Raw genomic sequence first — 14,111 nt, 5'->3', positions numbered from 1 at the left:
GGTCAGCCCTGGAATTTCTAATCTTCTCTATTTGGGAGTTAATTACAATTTATAAACATAATGACTGCAAAAGTCTGTATTTTCTTTTTATTTTCTTTCTGAAAAGTATTTTCTACCCTAATATTTCATGAGAACTTTGATTCCTATTAAAATATGAATGTTCACATTTTAATATCCTCTCTAAATTGAAAGCACATCTACCCCTACCTCCCGGTGTACAGTGTGGCTCCATATGAAATTTTCCCTGAAACTGCTGATGACCTATCCATATTTCTGAGTTCATCTCTGGCTTCTGGTTTCACCACTCTGACCCACATTTCTATTTTTAGGCTGGTCCCCCAAAACTAGAAGACTGTTCACTATCTATTCTCTAGTGTTAGCAGCCACAACCATTCTGCACTGATCAAGGTTATTTACTCCAGAATCATCTTTGTTAAATCTCTTCTTTGTTCCCCATGTACTGTAGTAGGTTTTAGATATATATTTCTCCTCTCTGGCTGCTCTAATCCAAACCTTAATCAGTTTACACGACAACAGTGATAACTTTCTTGCTGGCCTCCCCCTTCACGCCTATTCTACTCATAGCAACAGAAACTTCTTACTCAGGTGTTATTGTGAACATGGCAACAATTTTTAATTCTACTTAAACCAAACAATTTAAGTCTTGAAGACACTCCCTTACTGACTCTCGTCTAGTGGCTTTTATTTTTTGGCACTCTGGATCCAGGCTCACCAACATGGCCACCTGTGTTTTCTCTCATTACTTGTATAATCCTCAGTCTCAAGGCCCACATGCTCCTATTACATAATATGGTGCCTAAGAACATGGGTTATTGGGTCAAACTGCCTGGGTTAAATTCCTCATTCCATTACCTATCAGTTGTGAACCTCTGTCTGCCTCAAGTTTCCTCATGTAGAAAGGAAAAACAATGGCAGTAGCGACTAGCCTTATGGGGTTGTTGCAAGGATTAGATAATCTATACAAAGCACTAAAGACAATGTCAGGCACAGAGTAAACACTCAGAAAGTATTAGTTACTACTGATCTCCTACTATTACTGCTTCCTAACAAAAGACCCAGGGTCTGCTACATACTACATGATCCATAAGTTGAATCAAAGAATAGATACTCATTCTTGCTCCTAAAATTATTGAAACACTAGTGAAAGGCACAGGTTTTAATCTAAAATTTTGACCTACCTTCAAATCTGAGTTGGCTGCAAATTTCTGTCCAATTAAAGCTGCATTTCCTCCTACATAGTGCTGTAAGAGAGTTCAAGGCTTTTAGACTGTATTTTAATACAACTGTATCTCACCCAAGTTTAATCATTTTTTATTTTAAAAATTAATTTATAGTCCATTTTCCCAAAAACATTTTGAGGTGATTTTACCTCAAAGGACACACAGATGAAGTTAATGCAACAGAGAAACGAAACAGAAAGTGAGTAATAAGGTGAAGAAAATAAATAAGACAACCATGAAAAATGAGTCTGATTGCTTTTAACTGTTGATCAAATTCAGCTCTGAGCTTACAGCCAGCCAGAAGAGACACAGGAAAGAGAAAAAGTGTGGACAGGGCTTATCTTCTACATTGTAGTCCTTCTAAAATGAAAAACTTCACTATCCTGTGAAAAATCATTGAGTAGATACTCTAATGAACTAAAATCTAACTCTTGAGTGAGGCACATACGGCCTTTATCTAACCCATGCTTTCCTTACCACCTTCATCTCCTGCCCTTCCCTTCCACACCCTGCTTACAGCTCTCCAAGTCAGCCTTCCTCTGTCTCTGTGCCTTTGGCACATGCTGTTTCCTTCCATTAGGACACCCTCCCCTTCTCATATACTAGGCAAAACCCTGATTACTTTCCAAGAATCAGCTGCAGTGTCACCTTTTCTGTAATGCCTTCTCTGTTCCCCTTACCTCAGTGACATTTCAGCCTTCACAACCACCCTCACCAGATAGGATTACAGATCTCTTCCTACCCCTATAACCTGAACAAACCTCTAATGCGGCTCTTGTCCGCTTGGGCTGCTATCATCTGGGTATACAACTAGGTCCTTCCGGGCAGGGACTGTCTTCTTCTTATAAGTGTTGAGTAAATGTTTGTTGCTAAATTTTGAGAAATGAAGAAACACACTGATGTGTTGGGAAATATAAAGGTTTTCCTGGGAGTCAATTCTAAAGATACTAGGCCCCTAATATAGGACAGTACTTTCCCTTAAACACCACATCTCTCAGCTGAGGACCCAGAGAACAAATATTTCAAGGTTGGTGTTCCATGTTGCTAAGGATGGATCCATGCGCCTTGGAAATGTGACACATAATAGCTAAGGTTGCTGTTCTATTATAAAAGGTGAAAAGCCTAATAGTGTTACCTGGGTGGAATGCTACAATCCCAGCTTTCTAGTCCTCAGCCCACACAGAGGCACAGACTAAACCAGGGGTGTCCAATCTTTTGGCCGCCCTGGGTCACACTGGAAGAATTGCCTTGGGTCACACATAAAATACACTAACAATAACGGCAGCTGATGAGCTGTTAAAAAAAAGAGGGGGCAGGGGGTTAAATCTCATAATTTTAAGAAAGTTTATGATTTGTGTTAGGCTGCATTCAAAGCCGTCCTGGGCTGCAGACTGGACAAGCTTGGAGTAAACAATTCTAGATGGTAGACATCACTCTTACGCCAATTTTGTGCTGACTAACCTCTGAATTCAGGTGGGACAGTAATAGCTTTTTAGAGATAAATATGAAACTTTCTGTGATACATAGGCTGAAATTTGGCCCTTTAACATGTCAGCCTTAATGTTTTATTTAACCACGATGGCTAGAATTTACTAAAAAAAAAAAACTTGGAAAAATAGTAAAATATCTACAAAGTAGATTTCAGAATTTTCATATAATGTTTATCAACCTGCCTTAAAAAGGCACTCCCCTAGTGAAAGGGGGTTTTATAATGTTACGAAATAACTTGGACCATCACAAAGCTAGATAAAGTTGCTGTAAAAAATTTTTTCATCAAGAAATAAAGGCAGAATCAAGAGAGAAGAGAAATCAAACTGGTGGTTTAAATTCCATAATCATAAAGACTTTTGAGCAGTGGACTCCTCATGTTAGAATTATCAAGATTCTCTCATAAGAGATAAGAATCTCACTACTGATCTCAGCTGTCAAAATGATAATAACTGAAATCTTAACTTGCTGTCTCCTTTAGAAACTCAGCTGGGTAATGCCTATGTCCATTTCTAATGTTCAAATAGGCAGCTTCAAAGACAAAAAACTTATTATTTTCTAAAATTTTTAGAGATAGGGTTGCACCCTGTTGCCCAGACTGGAGTGCAGTGGCACGATCATGGTTCACTGCAGCCTTGACCTCCTGGGCTCAGATGATCCTCCCACAGGCACATGCCACCATGCCCAGCTAAGTTTTTCTATTTTTTGTAGAGACAGGGTTTCACCATGTTGCCCAGGCTGGTCTCAAACTCCTGGGCTCAAGCAATCCACCTGCCTCAGCCTCCCAAGTGCTGGGATTACAGGCGTGAGCCACTATGCCCAGTCTAAAATCTTAAGTCATCAAAAAAGCTGTCACAAAGGTTTGCCTGTGAAAGGTGCCAATTAAAAATGGCATTAAGAGCGTCCCTGGCTAGAACTACCAACCTAGACTGGGTACCCAGCCAAAAGGAGGTTTAAATGAGGAGGAAGAATGGGGTGAGGGCAAGACACGGGAGATAACCGAAAAACCAAAACTTAGCCTCAAGAGGCATGAGGGTACATGCAGAGCAGGCATACTGGGGTGAGGTAGGAAGAGCCATGGTTCGGTCTCCAGCCTCAGCACTGCCTCTTATTCCACATGAACCTCCAGGAAGTGCCTGGACCATGCAGGGCTTTGTATATATTCACCAGGTGAGCTTGGAAACCACTAAGGTTCTAACTCTGACAGGTTCTACCCTGCAGACCAGTGGTTCTCAAAACGAGATTCTCAGACCTACACGATCAGCCAAGAAACTCGTTGGAAAGGTAAATTATTGGGTCTCATCCCACATCTACTGAATCAGAACTCTGGCAGTAGGCCCAGAAATCTGTGTTTCAGCAGCCTCTCCAAATGATTCTGACACAAGCTCAAGTCTGAGAACCATCAACCTAGACCCACAGTTTTCAACCGGGGTGATTCTGCTCCCCTCCTCTTCAAACTGGAATGAAAAGTTGCTTGCCTGCTTCTAGGAACCATATGAAAAAGGCATCTTTCCCCACCCTTAATTTACTACTGCTGAACCAAACAGACCTGGGCTCCTGGGAACTCTGACGCAACCTGGGCAATGTCGTGAAAAGTTTCCTTATCACTGAAGAAGCGCTCAGCAGCTGCTCCCTTCCCCATGAAGTGAATGAAGGTTTCTTCCAGATCATTCCTTGAATGCAGAACGCTGTGATCTTTCCCATTCCCAGGACTAAGGCCAAGTGCCTGCAAGAGCTTCACCCCTGAGAGCACCACATCAACACATGCATTGACTCTGGAAGGAGGAAAAAAACTGTGTGAAAGCAGCAGAAGCACCAAGTAGCCATTTTGCATTTAACAAAAGGAAAATGTTTCTCAGAACCTTATTCAACAGAAAAACAGGGGAAGTAGATCTGTAACCTGAATTGGAGAGTAAATAGCACATGGCAGGAGAAAAATTACATTAACTGGATGTATGTATTAGGATCAGAACACAGGACTCCTCAATAGTTCGGCAAACATTTACACTAGTTACACAGTGAGAAGACAGGTGCTTAGCATTTCAGAACAAAGCTACTGTAACAAAAATGTAACATTTCTGAGAAAATGCTGGCAGAGCCAAACTGGATTCATGCTGACTGTGTGACTTGGGCAAGTCACTAATTTCTCTGTGCCTTGGTTTCCTCATCTACAAAATGGCAATAATATGAGCATTTAACTCATAGAGCTATAGTTAAGATTAAATATGTGAATGTATACTTAGGAACAGCAATTGGCAGAGTAAGCAAAGTGGGCGTTTCAGTCAAAGGCTAAGTATCAGGCATCTTCCCTCCAAAGACAAATGAGGATGGTGGTAAGATACAATAAATTACTAAATGCCCGAGTACTCCCAGCTGAAACCCTGCCTCTGAGACTTTAGTGGCGTTTTACAGACTTAGGCACACCTGCGGCATTGTAAGAACTCACCCTTTGGCCAGTGTTCACAGGACTGACCCATGAACGTTAAAGACCTGCCACTCTTGGTTGTCTCGGTGGAAATTATAAAGTACAGGTTAAATCCCTTATCTGAAGTGCTTGAGATCAGAAGTGTTTCTGATTTTGGAATATTTACATATACATGAGATATATCCTGGGTATGCGACTCACGTCCAAACACAAATACATTTCACATATACTTCATACATACAGCCTGAAGGTAACTTTATACAGTGTTTTAAATACTTTTGTCCATGAAATAAAATTTGTATTCCTTATGTGTGGGTGGAATTTTCACATATAAATACTTAATATACATCAGCAGCATCATGTCAGTGCCCCCAAAGTTTTGGATTTCAGAGCATTTGGATGCTCAACTTGTACTAAGGTTGTCTGGCATGGCCTCTCCTATGTGTGTATGGAGAAGGTCTGTCTTATATTTTCAGGGTTTCTTTGCTAAGTCATCCCTCTTTTAAACAGAACGTTTAAATAATTAAGGTAGTTAGATGAGGTCTTCCTGCCCCTACCCCTATCATGGTAATCTTTATTCCTGCCTCTGCCTATTGGGATGTCATTCTGGCCAGTGAGGCTGGATTACCATACAGGCAGCTTCCAGCCGGCCAACTGAGACGGCACCTAATGATATGGGTGACTGGGTTTCAGAGTTAATTCTGACCAGCTCTGAAACCACAAGGTAAACTCATTAATAAAAATGTCCCAATGGATGAAATTTTGGTGTAAAATGCATAGTTATATTTCCCTTTTAGTCTCTTTCAAAAATGAAGAGGAATGAGACTGGGATGAAGAGGAATTTTACCAGGTATATTTCTACTTTTAACATGTATATGTTCCTTTTATAATTTTTAAAATGACATAACTTTAAAAAGGTTTGTATGCAGACTAGATATTATTTACATCACTTAAGGAACATTTACAAGGGCAAGGAAGAGAAATCCTCCCTCAAGACACAACCAGACTGGATCCTCATTATAAGGGTCCTTTTTATTAATTCTTCCCCTAGGGATTCATGTTTTGAAAGGAGTTTTGCCTATCAAATAGCATTTAAATACTCACAGTTTCTCTTGTTCAAGACATACATAATGACTCTGGTCAACTGGAGAAGCATAACCTAAGAGTTACTATGCCTTTCAGTGCATAAAACATCTAGCTACTCTAATTATTTGGCCCTTCTCTTTAAAAGAGGGATGATTTATAGCAAAGAAACACTGAAAATATAAGCCAGAACTTCTCCATGACACACACAGAAGGGGCCATTCTGGACATGCACATGGCAGTTGCTTAAAAATATGTTTAAAATCTTTCCTTTCACAGCCTTCAATGTTAAGAAACCAAACACACCTTGCAAACTGTCTCAATTTTACCTCAGACATGGTGCCCTTTATTTCTAATGAATGCAGCATTAGATTGGTAGGTAGAATCAATAGCAATACAAGTATCTCTGGCTCTCAGATGCCAGTAGGTTCCTAAGTTTCAGACAATGAGGGCTTGAGTAAGGAGGGATACCATTTCCTCCAGACAGCCCAGTCTAAAAATTGTATCCAAATGAATTTGGGTCCCAAGTCTGAAGAGAAAAGGTTCAGAAATGGAGGGAAATCTGTCTTTGAAAATAACTACTTCAAAAACTATAAACACCCTCAAGCCTGTAATCCCAGCACTTTGGGAGGCTGAGGCGGGTGGATCATGAGGTCAGCAGTTCGAGACCAGCCCGGCCAAGATGGTGAAACCCCCGTCTCCACTCAAAATACAAAAATCAGCTGAGCATGGTGGTGGGCACCTGTAATCCCAGCTACTTGGGAGGCTGAGGCAGGAGAATGCAGCGGGCTGAGACTGTGCCACGGTACTCCAGCCTGGGTGACAGAGCAAGACTCTGTCTCAAAAAACAAACAAACAAACAAAAACTATAAACACCCCACTCTCCATATCTAGTACTACTGAGATTTTAAACAGTCTGACTCCTTAAAGATGAGAATGGGGAAAGCTGTTCAGTATATTTTGTGACACAAGGCAAAACCCAACAGAACTAATTTTGGTTACAAAATATCACTATCATGGAACATTTTCCATTCCTCACCTAATCACATCAGGAATACTGGGGGAAAATAAACAGTTTCTCAGACTGGTTCATGGTTTACTTGATAACTTTTTATAATTAAAAAAAACCAGGCTGAGCTCAGTGGCTCACACTTGTAACCCCGGGAATTCGGGAGGCCAAGGCGGGTGGATCACCTGAGCCTAGGAGTTCCAGACCAGCCTGAGCAATATAGCAAGACCCCATCTCTACAAAAAATACAAAAATTACCCAGGTGTGGTGGTGCACACCTGCAGCCCCAGCTACTGAGGAAGCTGAGGCAGGAGGATCACCTGAGCCTGGGAGGCAGAGGTTGCAGTGAACCAAGATGGCATCACTGCTCTTCAGCCTGGGCAAGAGAGCAGGACTCTTTCTCAAAAAAACACTGAACATCTACTACATGCTAGATGCCAAACAAGTACTTTACATGTACTTTCTTGTTCTGTTTTATAAAACTTTAACCAGAATAAGAATCTTTCTCTGCACTTTTTCAACTCAATAGCATCCCAAAATGTAAAAAGCATTATTACCTAAGATGTTGTATTATCAAGGGGAAATAAAGGGAGACACAGTTAAAGAATCAGAAAACAAAATTATGCTCATCTGACATGCAAGCAGAATCTCACACTTGAGTAAAAAATGTGTATTAGATGACAGTGTGATTTTGGAGAAAACACAGACAAAACAACTGGAAAGTAGGTCAAGACAATAGATGCTGAATGTCAAAATGGGCTGGGGGGGGCTGGCAAAGAGGGCATAGTTCTCCCGTCTAGACCGTAAGTGCCTCTAAGGTAAAGATGATGTTTCCTATCTTCTCCCTTCTGTTTCATCACCTGTAAAATGTTTTCTAAGGTTTTCTTTTTTTTTTTTTTTGAGACGGAGTCTCGCTCTGTCGCCCAGGCTGGAGTGCAGTGGCGCGATCTCGGCTCACTTGCAAGCTCCACCTCCCGAGTTCACACCTTTCTCCTGCCTCAGCCTCCCGAGTAGCTGGGACTACAGGCACCCGCCACCGCGCCCGGCTAATTTTTTGTATTTTTAGTAGAGATGGGGTTTCACCATGTTAGCCAGGATGAGTCTCGATCTCCTGACCTCGTGATCCACCTGCCTTGGCCTCCCAAAGTGCTGGGATTACAGGCGTGAGCCACCGCGTCCGGCCACTTTTTTAAGGTTTTCACTAGCTTCACATTATGTGCATCAGCTGTTATAAGAGCTAATCATAATCATTAAGACACAGAACTTTAAAGAGATGGGGGAAAAAAAGGCTGGGGCAGTGGTCCCTGGGCTGAACTCTAGCTCCTGCATCTAGACAGACAAAGGCGGCTGATCTTTAAGAAGCACTCCATGCTAGGCAGGCATTTTCAGATAGATTAAACCTATTTGCAAAATGCTGTAAGATTGCTAAGTAGTCATCACTGCTTTCAGCTGAGAAAAGTAAGGCTGTGGATTAACTAACATTTCAAAGGCCACAGACAGGCGGAGCTGAAATTCAAACCCAGATTTATCTGATACTGAAGCCCATGTAGGAAGTACACACAAGCAAAATTGTACACGAAGGGATTAACCTTGTGTTTAGATACAATAAAGAATGATCTAGCTACAATGGAGAATTCATACAGGGGAGAAGACCAAGATATGTTTCAAGGGTAGGGGTGAAGCCAGTTCCAGAGGCAATAAATATTAGCATGAGGGTGTTTTTTTTTTTTTGAGACGGAGTTTCACTCTTGTTGCCCAGGCTGGAGTGCAATGACACGATCTCAGCTCACCACAGCCTCCATCTCCCGGGTTCAAGCGATTCTCCTGCCTCAGCCTCCCGAGTAGCTGGGATCACAGGCATGCACCATCACGCCCGGCTAATTTTGTATTTTTAGTAGAGATGGGGGTTTCTCCATGTTGGTCAGGCTGGTCTCAAACTCCTGACCTCAGGTGATCCACCCACCTCAGCCTCCCAAAGTGCTGGGATTACAGGCGTGAGCCACCATGCCCGCTGGGTTTCATCATTTTTAAACCAATGAACGACAGGTACCAGAGTCTGATTTAGAAGCAAGGTAAGTTTCCTAGAAACACCTTAAACACCTTAAAACTCCTGTCCTTTACTTCTTTGACCCCTTTCCACCAGCCCCTTAAGTGCCTCCCAGAATTCCACCTTTACCATTTTTACCTTCTCTTCTTCTCTTCCTGGGTGATCCTATCCAGTCTCTGGCTTCAACCTAAGTGCCAGTGTCTCCAAAATTTGCAATCCTGTTTCTCAATATATTCCTAAAAACCAGCTTCTCATTTTCAGTAGCTGACAGAGAAGCCTGATCTGAAATCCCATAACAATGTATGTATATTTCTCCTCTAAAATCCAATTTATCTTCTTAAACTTGTTTCTTTTTCTTAAATCTCTCTTAATGGCAGTAACACGGCATCAACCAGGAACCAGAAATGGGAAAGACCAGGCTTCAATTGCTCCTCTGGCACTTGATAACTGCAAGATCTTGGGCAAATAAATCAATGTGTGAAGACTTGGTGATAATGTCTGTTATCTGCCTGCCCCATAAAGTTGTTGCACTGGTCAATTTTCATAATGCTATAATGAATTGCCCGGGACTGGGTAATGTATAAAGGCCGAGGTTTAATTGACTCACAGTTCAGCATGGCTGGGGAGGCCTTAGGAAGCTTAGTCATGGTGGAAGGGGAAACAAGGCACCTTATTCTTAAGGTGTCAGGAAGGAGACGTGCCGAGTAGCAGGGAAGAGCCCCTTATAAAACCAAAGGATCTCATGAGAACTCACTCACTATCAGGAGAACAGAATGGGGGAACCGCCCCCGTGACTCAATTACCTCCACCTGGTCTCTCCCTTGATTAGCTTATGGGGATTACAATTCAAGATGAGATTGGGTGGGGACACAAAGCCTAATCATATTAGTTGTTATATTTAATACTGGGCTGAGCGAGGTGGTTTACACCTGTAATTCCAGCACTTTCAGAGGCCAAGATGGGAGGCAAGGCCTGAGCAACTTGGCAAATCCTGTCCCTACCAAAAATACAAAAATTAGCCAGGTGTGGTGGTACATGCCTGTAGTTCCACCTACTTGGGACACTGAGCATGACAGGTCAAGGCCATAGTGAGCTTGATCATGCCACTGCACACTCCAGCCTGAGTGACAGAGTGAGATGCTGTCTCAAACAGAAAACAAAAACTAAACAAGATATCCAATACTAAAAACCTGTCGTTTTTGACTGCCTTTCTTTACTCCACCACATCCAACCTATTATTCAGGTTATCTCTCAAATCTCACCTCTTCTACATCATTGCCAATTCTGGTTCAGGCGCCTTTCTCCCTTTACACAAACCCTACAACAACCTCTTATACCAGTGTCACAGTCTCAAGATATTCCTCCTTATGAATCACATTAAATTGCATTTTGAGTGTGTCTCTAGAGAAGTCAAACTACAACCTCAAAATGAGATTCTGATACAAGTACTGCACCTGCTTCCCCTCATCCCTCCTAAATCCCCCTATCTTTGGGCTAAAAATCCTCTTTGGGGCAGGGCGCAGTGGCTCACACCTGTAATCCCAGCACTTTGGGAGGCTGAGGCGGGCGGATTACAACGTCAGGAGATCGAGACCATCCTGGCTAACATGGTGAAACCCCGTCTCTACTAAAAATACAAAAAATTAGCGGGGCGTGGTGGTGGGCACCTGTAGTCCCAGCTACTCGGAAGGCTGAGGCAGGAGAATGGCGTGAACCCGGGAGGCAGAGCTTGTAGTGAGCCGAGATCGTGCCACTGCACTCCAGCCTGGGCGACACAGCCAGACTCCATCTCAAAAAAAAAAAAAAAAAAAATCCTCTTGGGAATAAATGATGAGAAGCAGTTAAACAGGTTAGAACCACTGCTCAAAATCCACCCTTCACATTCCCACCAATTCTCAACAAAGAACTTGTCATCAGTTAACTGCTTATAAGCCTTTATGGCTTCCCCATAAAAGGCCCTTCAAAATCTGGTCCAACCCTTCGTTCTCAGCATTATCTCTTTACAACCTTCTACCATAAGATTCTTGCTCGAAAACAAGGCTGATCTGTTCCCAAACAAACCATGTACTTTTTCACATTTGGTTCTCTCGCCTAGGTGGACCTGTTCCCACTTTGGCTTGGAGAAATCTCATTTCTTCTTTAGTGTCTGTCCTATGAAAGTCACTGTAGTAAAATATATTTTCCAAGATGGTCGCAATAAGATGTCCCATTCCACATGTTCTTTTCACAACGTGACACGGATGCTCCTCCCATCAAGGTTTGTTCTATGTCCCCTCCCTTAAAACCAGGTGGACCTGTGACTCTGGTAGAAGAGTTCCAATGTGCTTCTAAGATTAGGTCGTAAAAGGCATTAAGGCGTCTGTCTGGTCCTCGTGGGTTGTTCCTCTTCTAACCATAATTGTTATGGACTGAACTGTCCACCCCCCACCAATTCATATACTGAAACCCTAATTCCCAATGTGACTGTATTTGGACATGGGGCCTTTAAGGAAGTAATTAAGGTTAAATAAGGTCACATGGGTAAGCCCTATTCCAAAAGGACTTAGTGTCCATATAAGAGGAGTGAGAGGCACCAGGAGCGTGCATGCGCAGGCTAACAGTGAAAAGCCAGGTGCAAGCTAGGAAGGGAGACAACATCAAAAACCAATCCTGCCAGTACCTTCATCTTGGACTATCAGCCTCCAGATCTACGATAAAACAGATTTCTGTTGTTTAATCCACCTAATTTGTGGTATTCTGTTCTAGCAGTCCAAGTAGACTGATACAATAATATGTGTTTTTCCAGTAAGTGAGGCGGGGACCTTGCTTCACCCATCTCTGTATCTTAAGAACCTAGAACAGACCTGACGCTAACCATGTAGCCGGTGAATACCTGCTGAATGAACGCACACAAAGCAAGGAAGGACAATTTAATCCCAGCACTTTGGGAGGCCAAGTGGGAGGTTCGCTTGAGCTCAGGAGTTCGAGACCAGCCTAGGCAATATAGCAAGACCTCGACTCTACTAAAAAAAATAAAATAAATAAAAAATTGGTTGGGCGTGGTGGTGCTTGCCTGTTGTCCCAGCTACTCCAGAGGCTGAGGCAGAAGGATCTCTTGAGCTTGGGAGGTCGAGGCTGCAGTGAGCAGTGACTGTGCCACTGCACTCCAGCCTAGGCGACAGAGAGGGACCCTGTGTCCAAAAAAATAAAACAAAAAAAATTATAGCTAATATCGAATGCTTTTTAAAGCAGGCACCATGCTAGAGAGATTACATGAATTATGTCATTTAATCTTCAGGACAAGTTTGCTCTACTTTACCCCTCCCAGTCCCAACGCTCCACAGAAAGTAGTAGTCTACATGGTAGAGGGCCTGCTTTTATGTGGTGGTTATACATAACTCGGAGGTCATGGCAAGAAAGTCAAATTGAACTGAGATAGGGACTAAAGTTAGTGTTTACAATATCAACACTAGGGAATAATTACATTCCCAAGGAAAAGTACAAAGAAAGGAGGCACTGTGATTTGGAAGAACCTTAAATATGCAATGTCACTGAAGTCAGGGGAAGAAAAGAGTTTCACGGAGAAGGACGTGTTCAATGCATGGAAGGCTGCAGAGAGCAGATAATGCAGACTCAAAAAGGCAAATCAGAGAGGAGCTGCAGTACAGTCGTGTGGTTTCTAAACTACACGGCGTTACGAAAGCAAGTGGGTAAAGGCAGATTTTAAAATCACTCGTCTTCAAGAAGTTCAGAAGAAAGAGGAAGAAGAGTGTTGTCAAAGTGGGTAAGGTCAAGTATCTTTGACTGCAAAACAAAAGTCGCCAGAAGAGAAGGGGCTAAAAGTTGGAACGAGGAACAAGGCTCGGAGAAAGGTGTCAGACAAAGAGGGATCAGCAAGAAGCTGTTAGGGCTGGTCCTACCGGGATCAGAGAAAGGTGCAGAGGCCAGCCGAGTGGAAAGAGCAGCGGTGACGAACCGGGTTCCACTCAGACGTCCGACGCTTCTCGCCAAGGGGCCAGCGCGGACAGCAGCGCCTCCCGGGGACCTCTGGGAAGCCCTGTTTCTGGGCGGCTCCGCCCGACCTCCAAGGCGGACCTCGGAGGTTCAGAGACCCAGGCCCCGCTGGCACTCACCCCACTGCCACGCGGCGCCAGCGCCGGACTGGCCGCACGATAAGCGCGTCCCAGGCTGCCGCCAACCGGCCCTCAGGGGAGACGGGTCCCGGGGGCGCAGGCGCGGGCCCCAGACACAGCGAGCTCCACAGAGAGCGCAGCGCGGAGCCTGGCAGCTCTGGCTCCAGCAGGAAGACGCAGCCCACGGCCAGCGCCAGGAAGCCCGCGTACGCGGAGCCGCGCCACAGAGCCATGGGGGCCCAGGTGCCGCAGCTGCGCGAATCGACTCCTTGCCTAGTCCGCGCCTCTTCCGGGCTCGGCGCGCGCTGATAGTGACACAGGCACTACGTCACAAGGGCGCGCCACGGGCCCCCCAAGGGGCGGGGCGACGGGCGGTGCCACGACGTAGCGGGTGGGGAGCCCTCGCCTCAGTCCGAGTCCTGGCACTGCGGTGTTGCGGCCACGGAGGAGGTGGGACAACGGCGGTTGTGCCAGTCCGGGCGCTGCACCCCCTTCCCGGAACTCTAACCGTATCCCCAGATAGAGGGATGGGAACACATTTGCTTTCCCAGTAAAACGAAACGGACAGATTGTGAAGAAGCGGACAAACCTCGCGTTAATATTCGAACCAGTCAGTGTCCCCATTGGCACGGATCACACTCCCATCTTTTAATCCCTCTGTCCGCCCCGTGTCCCCTCATTTACTAGACTCATCCTCTTCCAGGCC

General features: G+C 44.1%; 1 protein-coding gene across 8 annotated transcripts in view; it reads right to left on the bottom strand.

The window, feature by feature from the left end:
• The window catches only part of ADPGK (ADP dependent glucokinase), a 46,378-nt gene extending 32,652 nt beyond the window's left edge, over positions 1 to 13,726 (bottom strand). For 2 of the 8 annotated variants that reach the window (XM_033189459.1, XM_033189460.1), the window contains exons 1-3: positions 13,406 to 13,726; positions 4,279 to 4,504; positions 1,200 to 1,262 (exon numbers count right to left, since the gene is read on the bottom strand). In XM_033189459.1, the coding sequence (XP_033045350.1) occupies positions 1,200 to 1,262; positions 4,279 to 4,504; positions 13,406 to 13,638 (522 nt within the window). In that variant the 5' untranslated portion in view covers positions 13,639 to 13,726. Of the gene's footprint in view, positions 1 to 1,199; positions 1,263 to 4,278; positions 4,505 to 12,345; positions 12,370 to 13,192 lie in introns of those variants that run through there. The other 6 variants (XM_033189462.1, XM_033189467.1, XM_033189461.1 and 3 more) reach the window with 6 other exon arrangements.
• Positions 13,727 to 14,111: the final 385 nt, after the last annotated feature.

This window comes from Trachypithecus francoisi, unplaced genomic scaffold (assembly GCF_009764315.1).
Source record: "Trachypithecus francoisi isolate TF-2019V2 unplaced genomic scaffold, Tfra_2.0 Lachesis_group3, whole genome shotgun sequence".
Taxonomy (NCBI): domain Eukaryota; kingdom Metazoa; phylum Chordata; class Mammalia; order Primates; family Cercopithecidae; genus Trachypithecus; species Trachypithecus francoisi.
The sequence above is the reverse complement of the archived record's forward strand: the minus strand, read 5'-3'. Positions and strand labels throughout refer to the sequence as shown.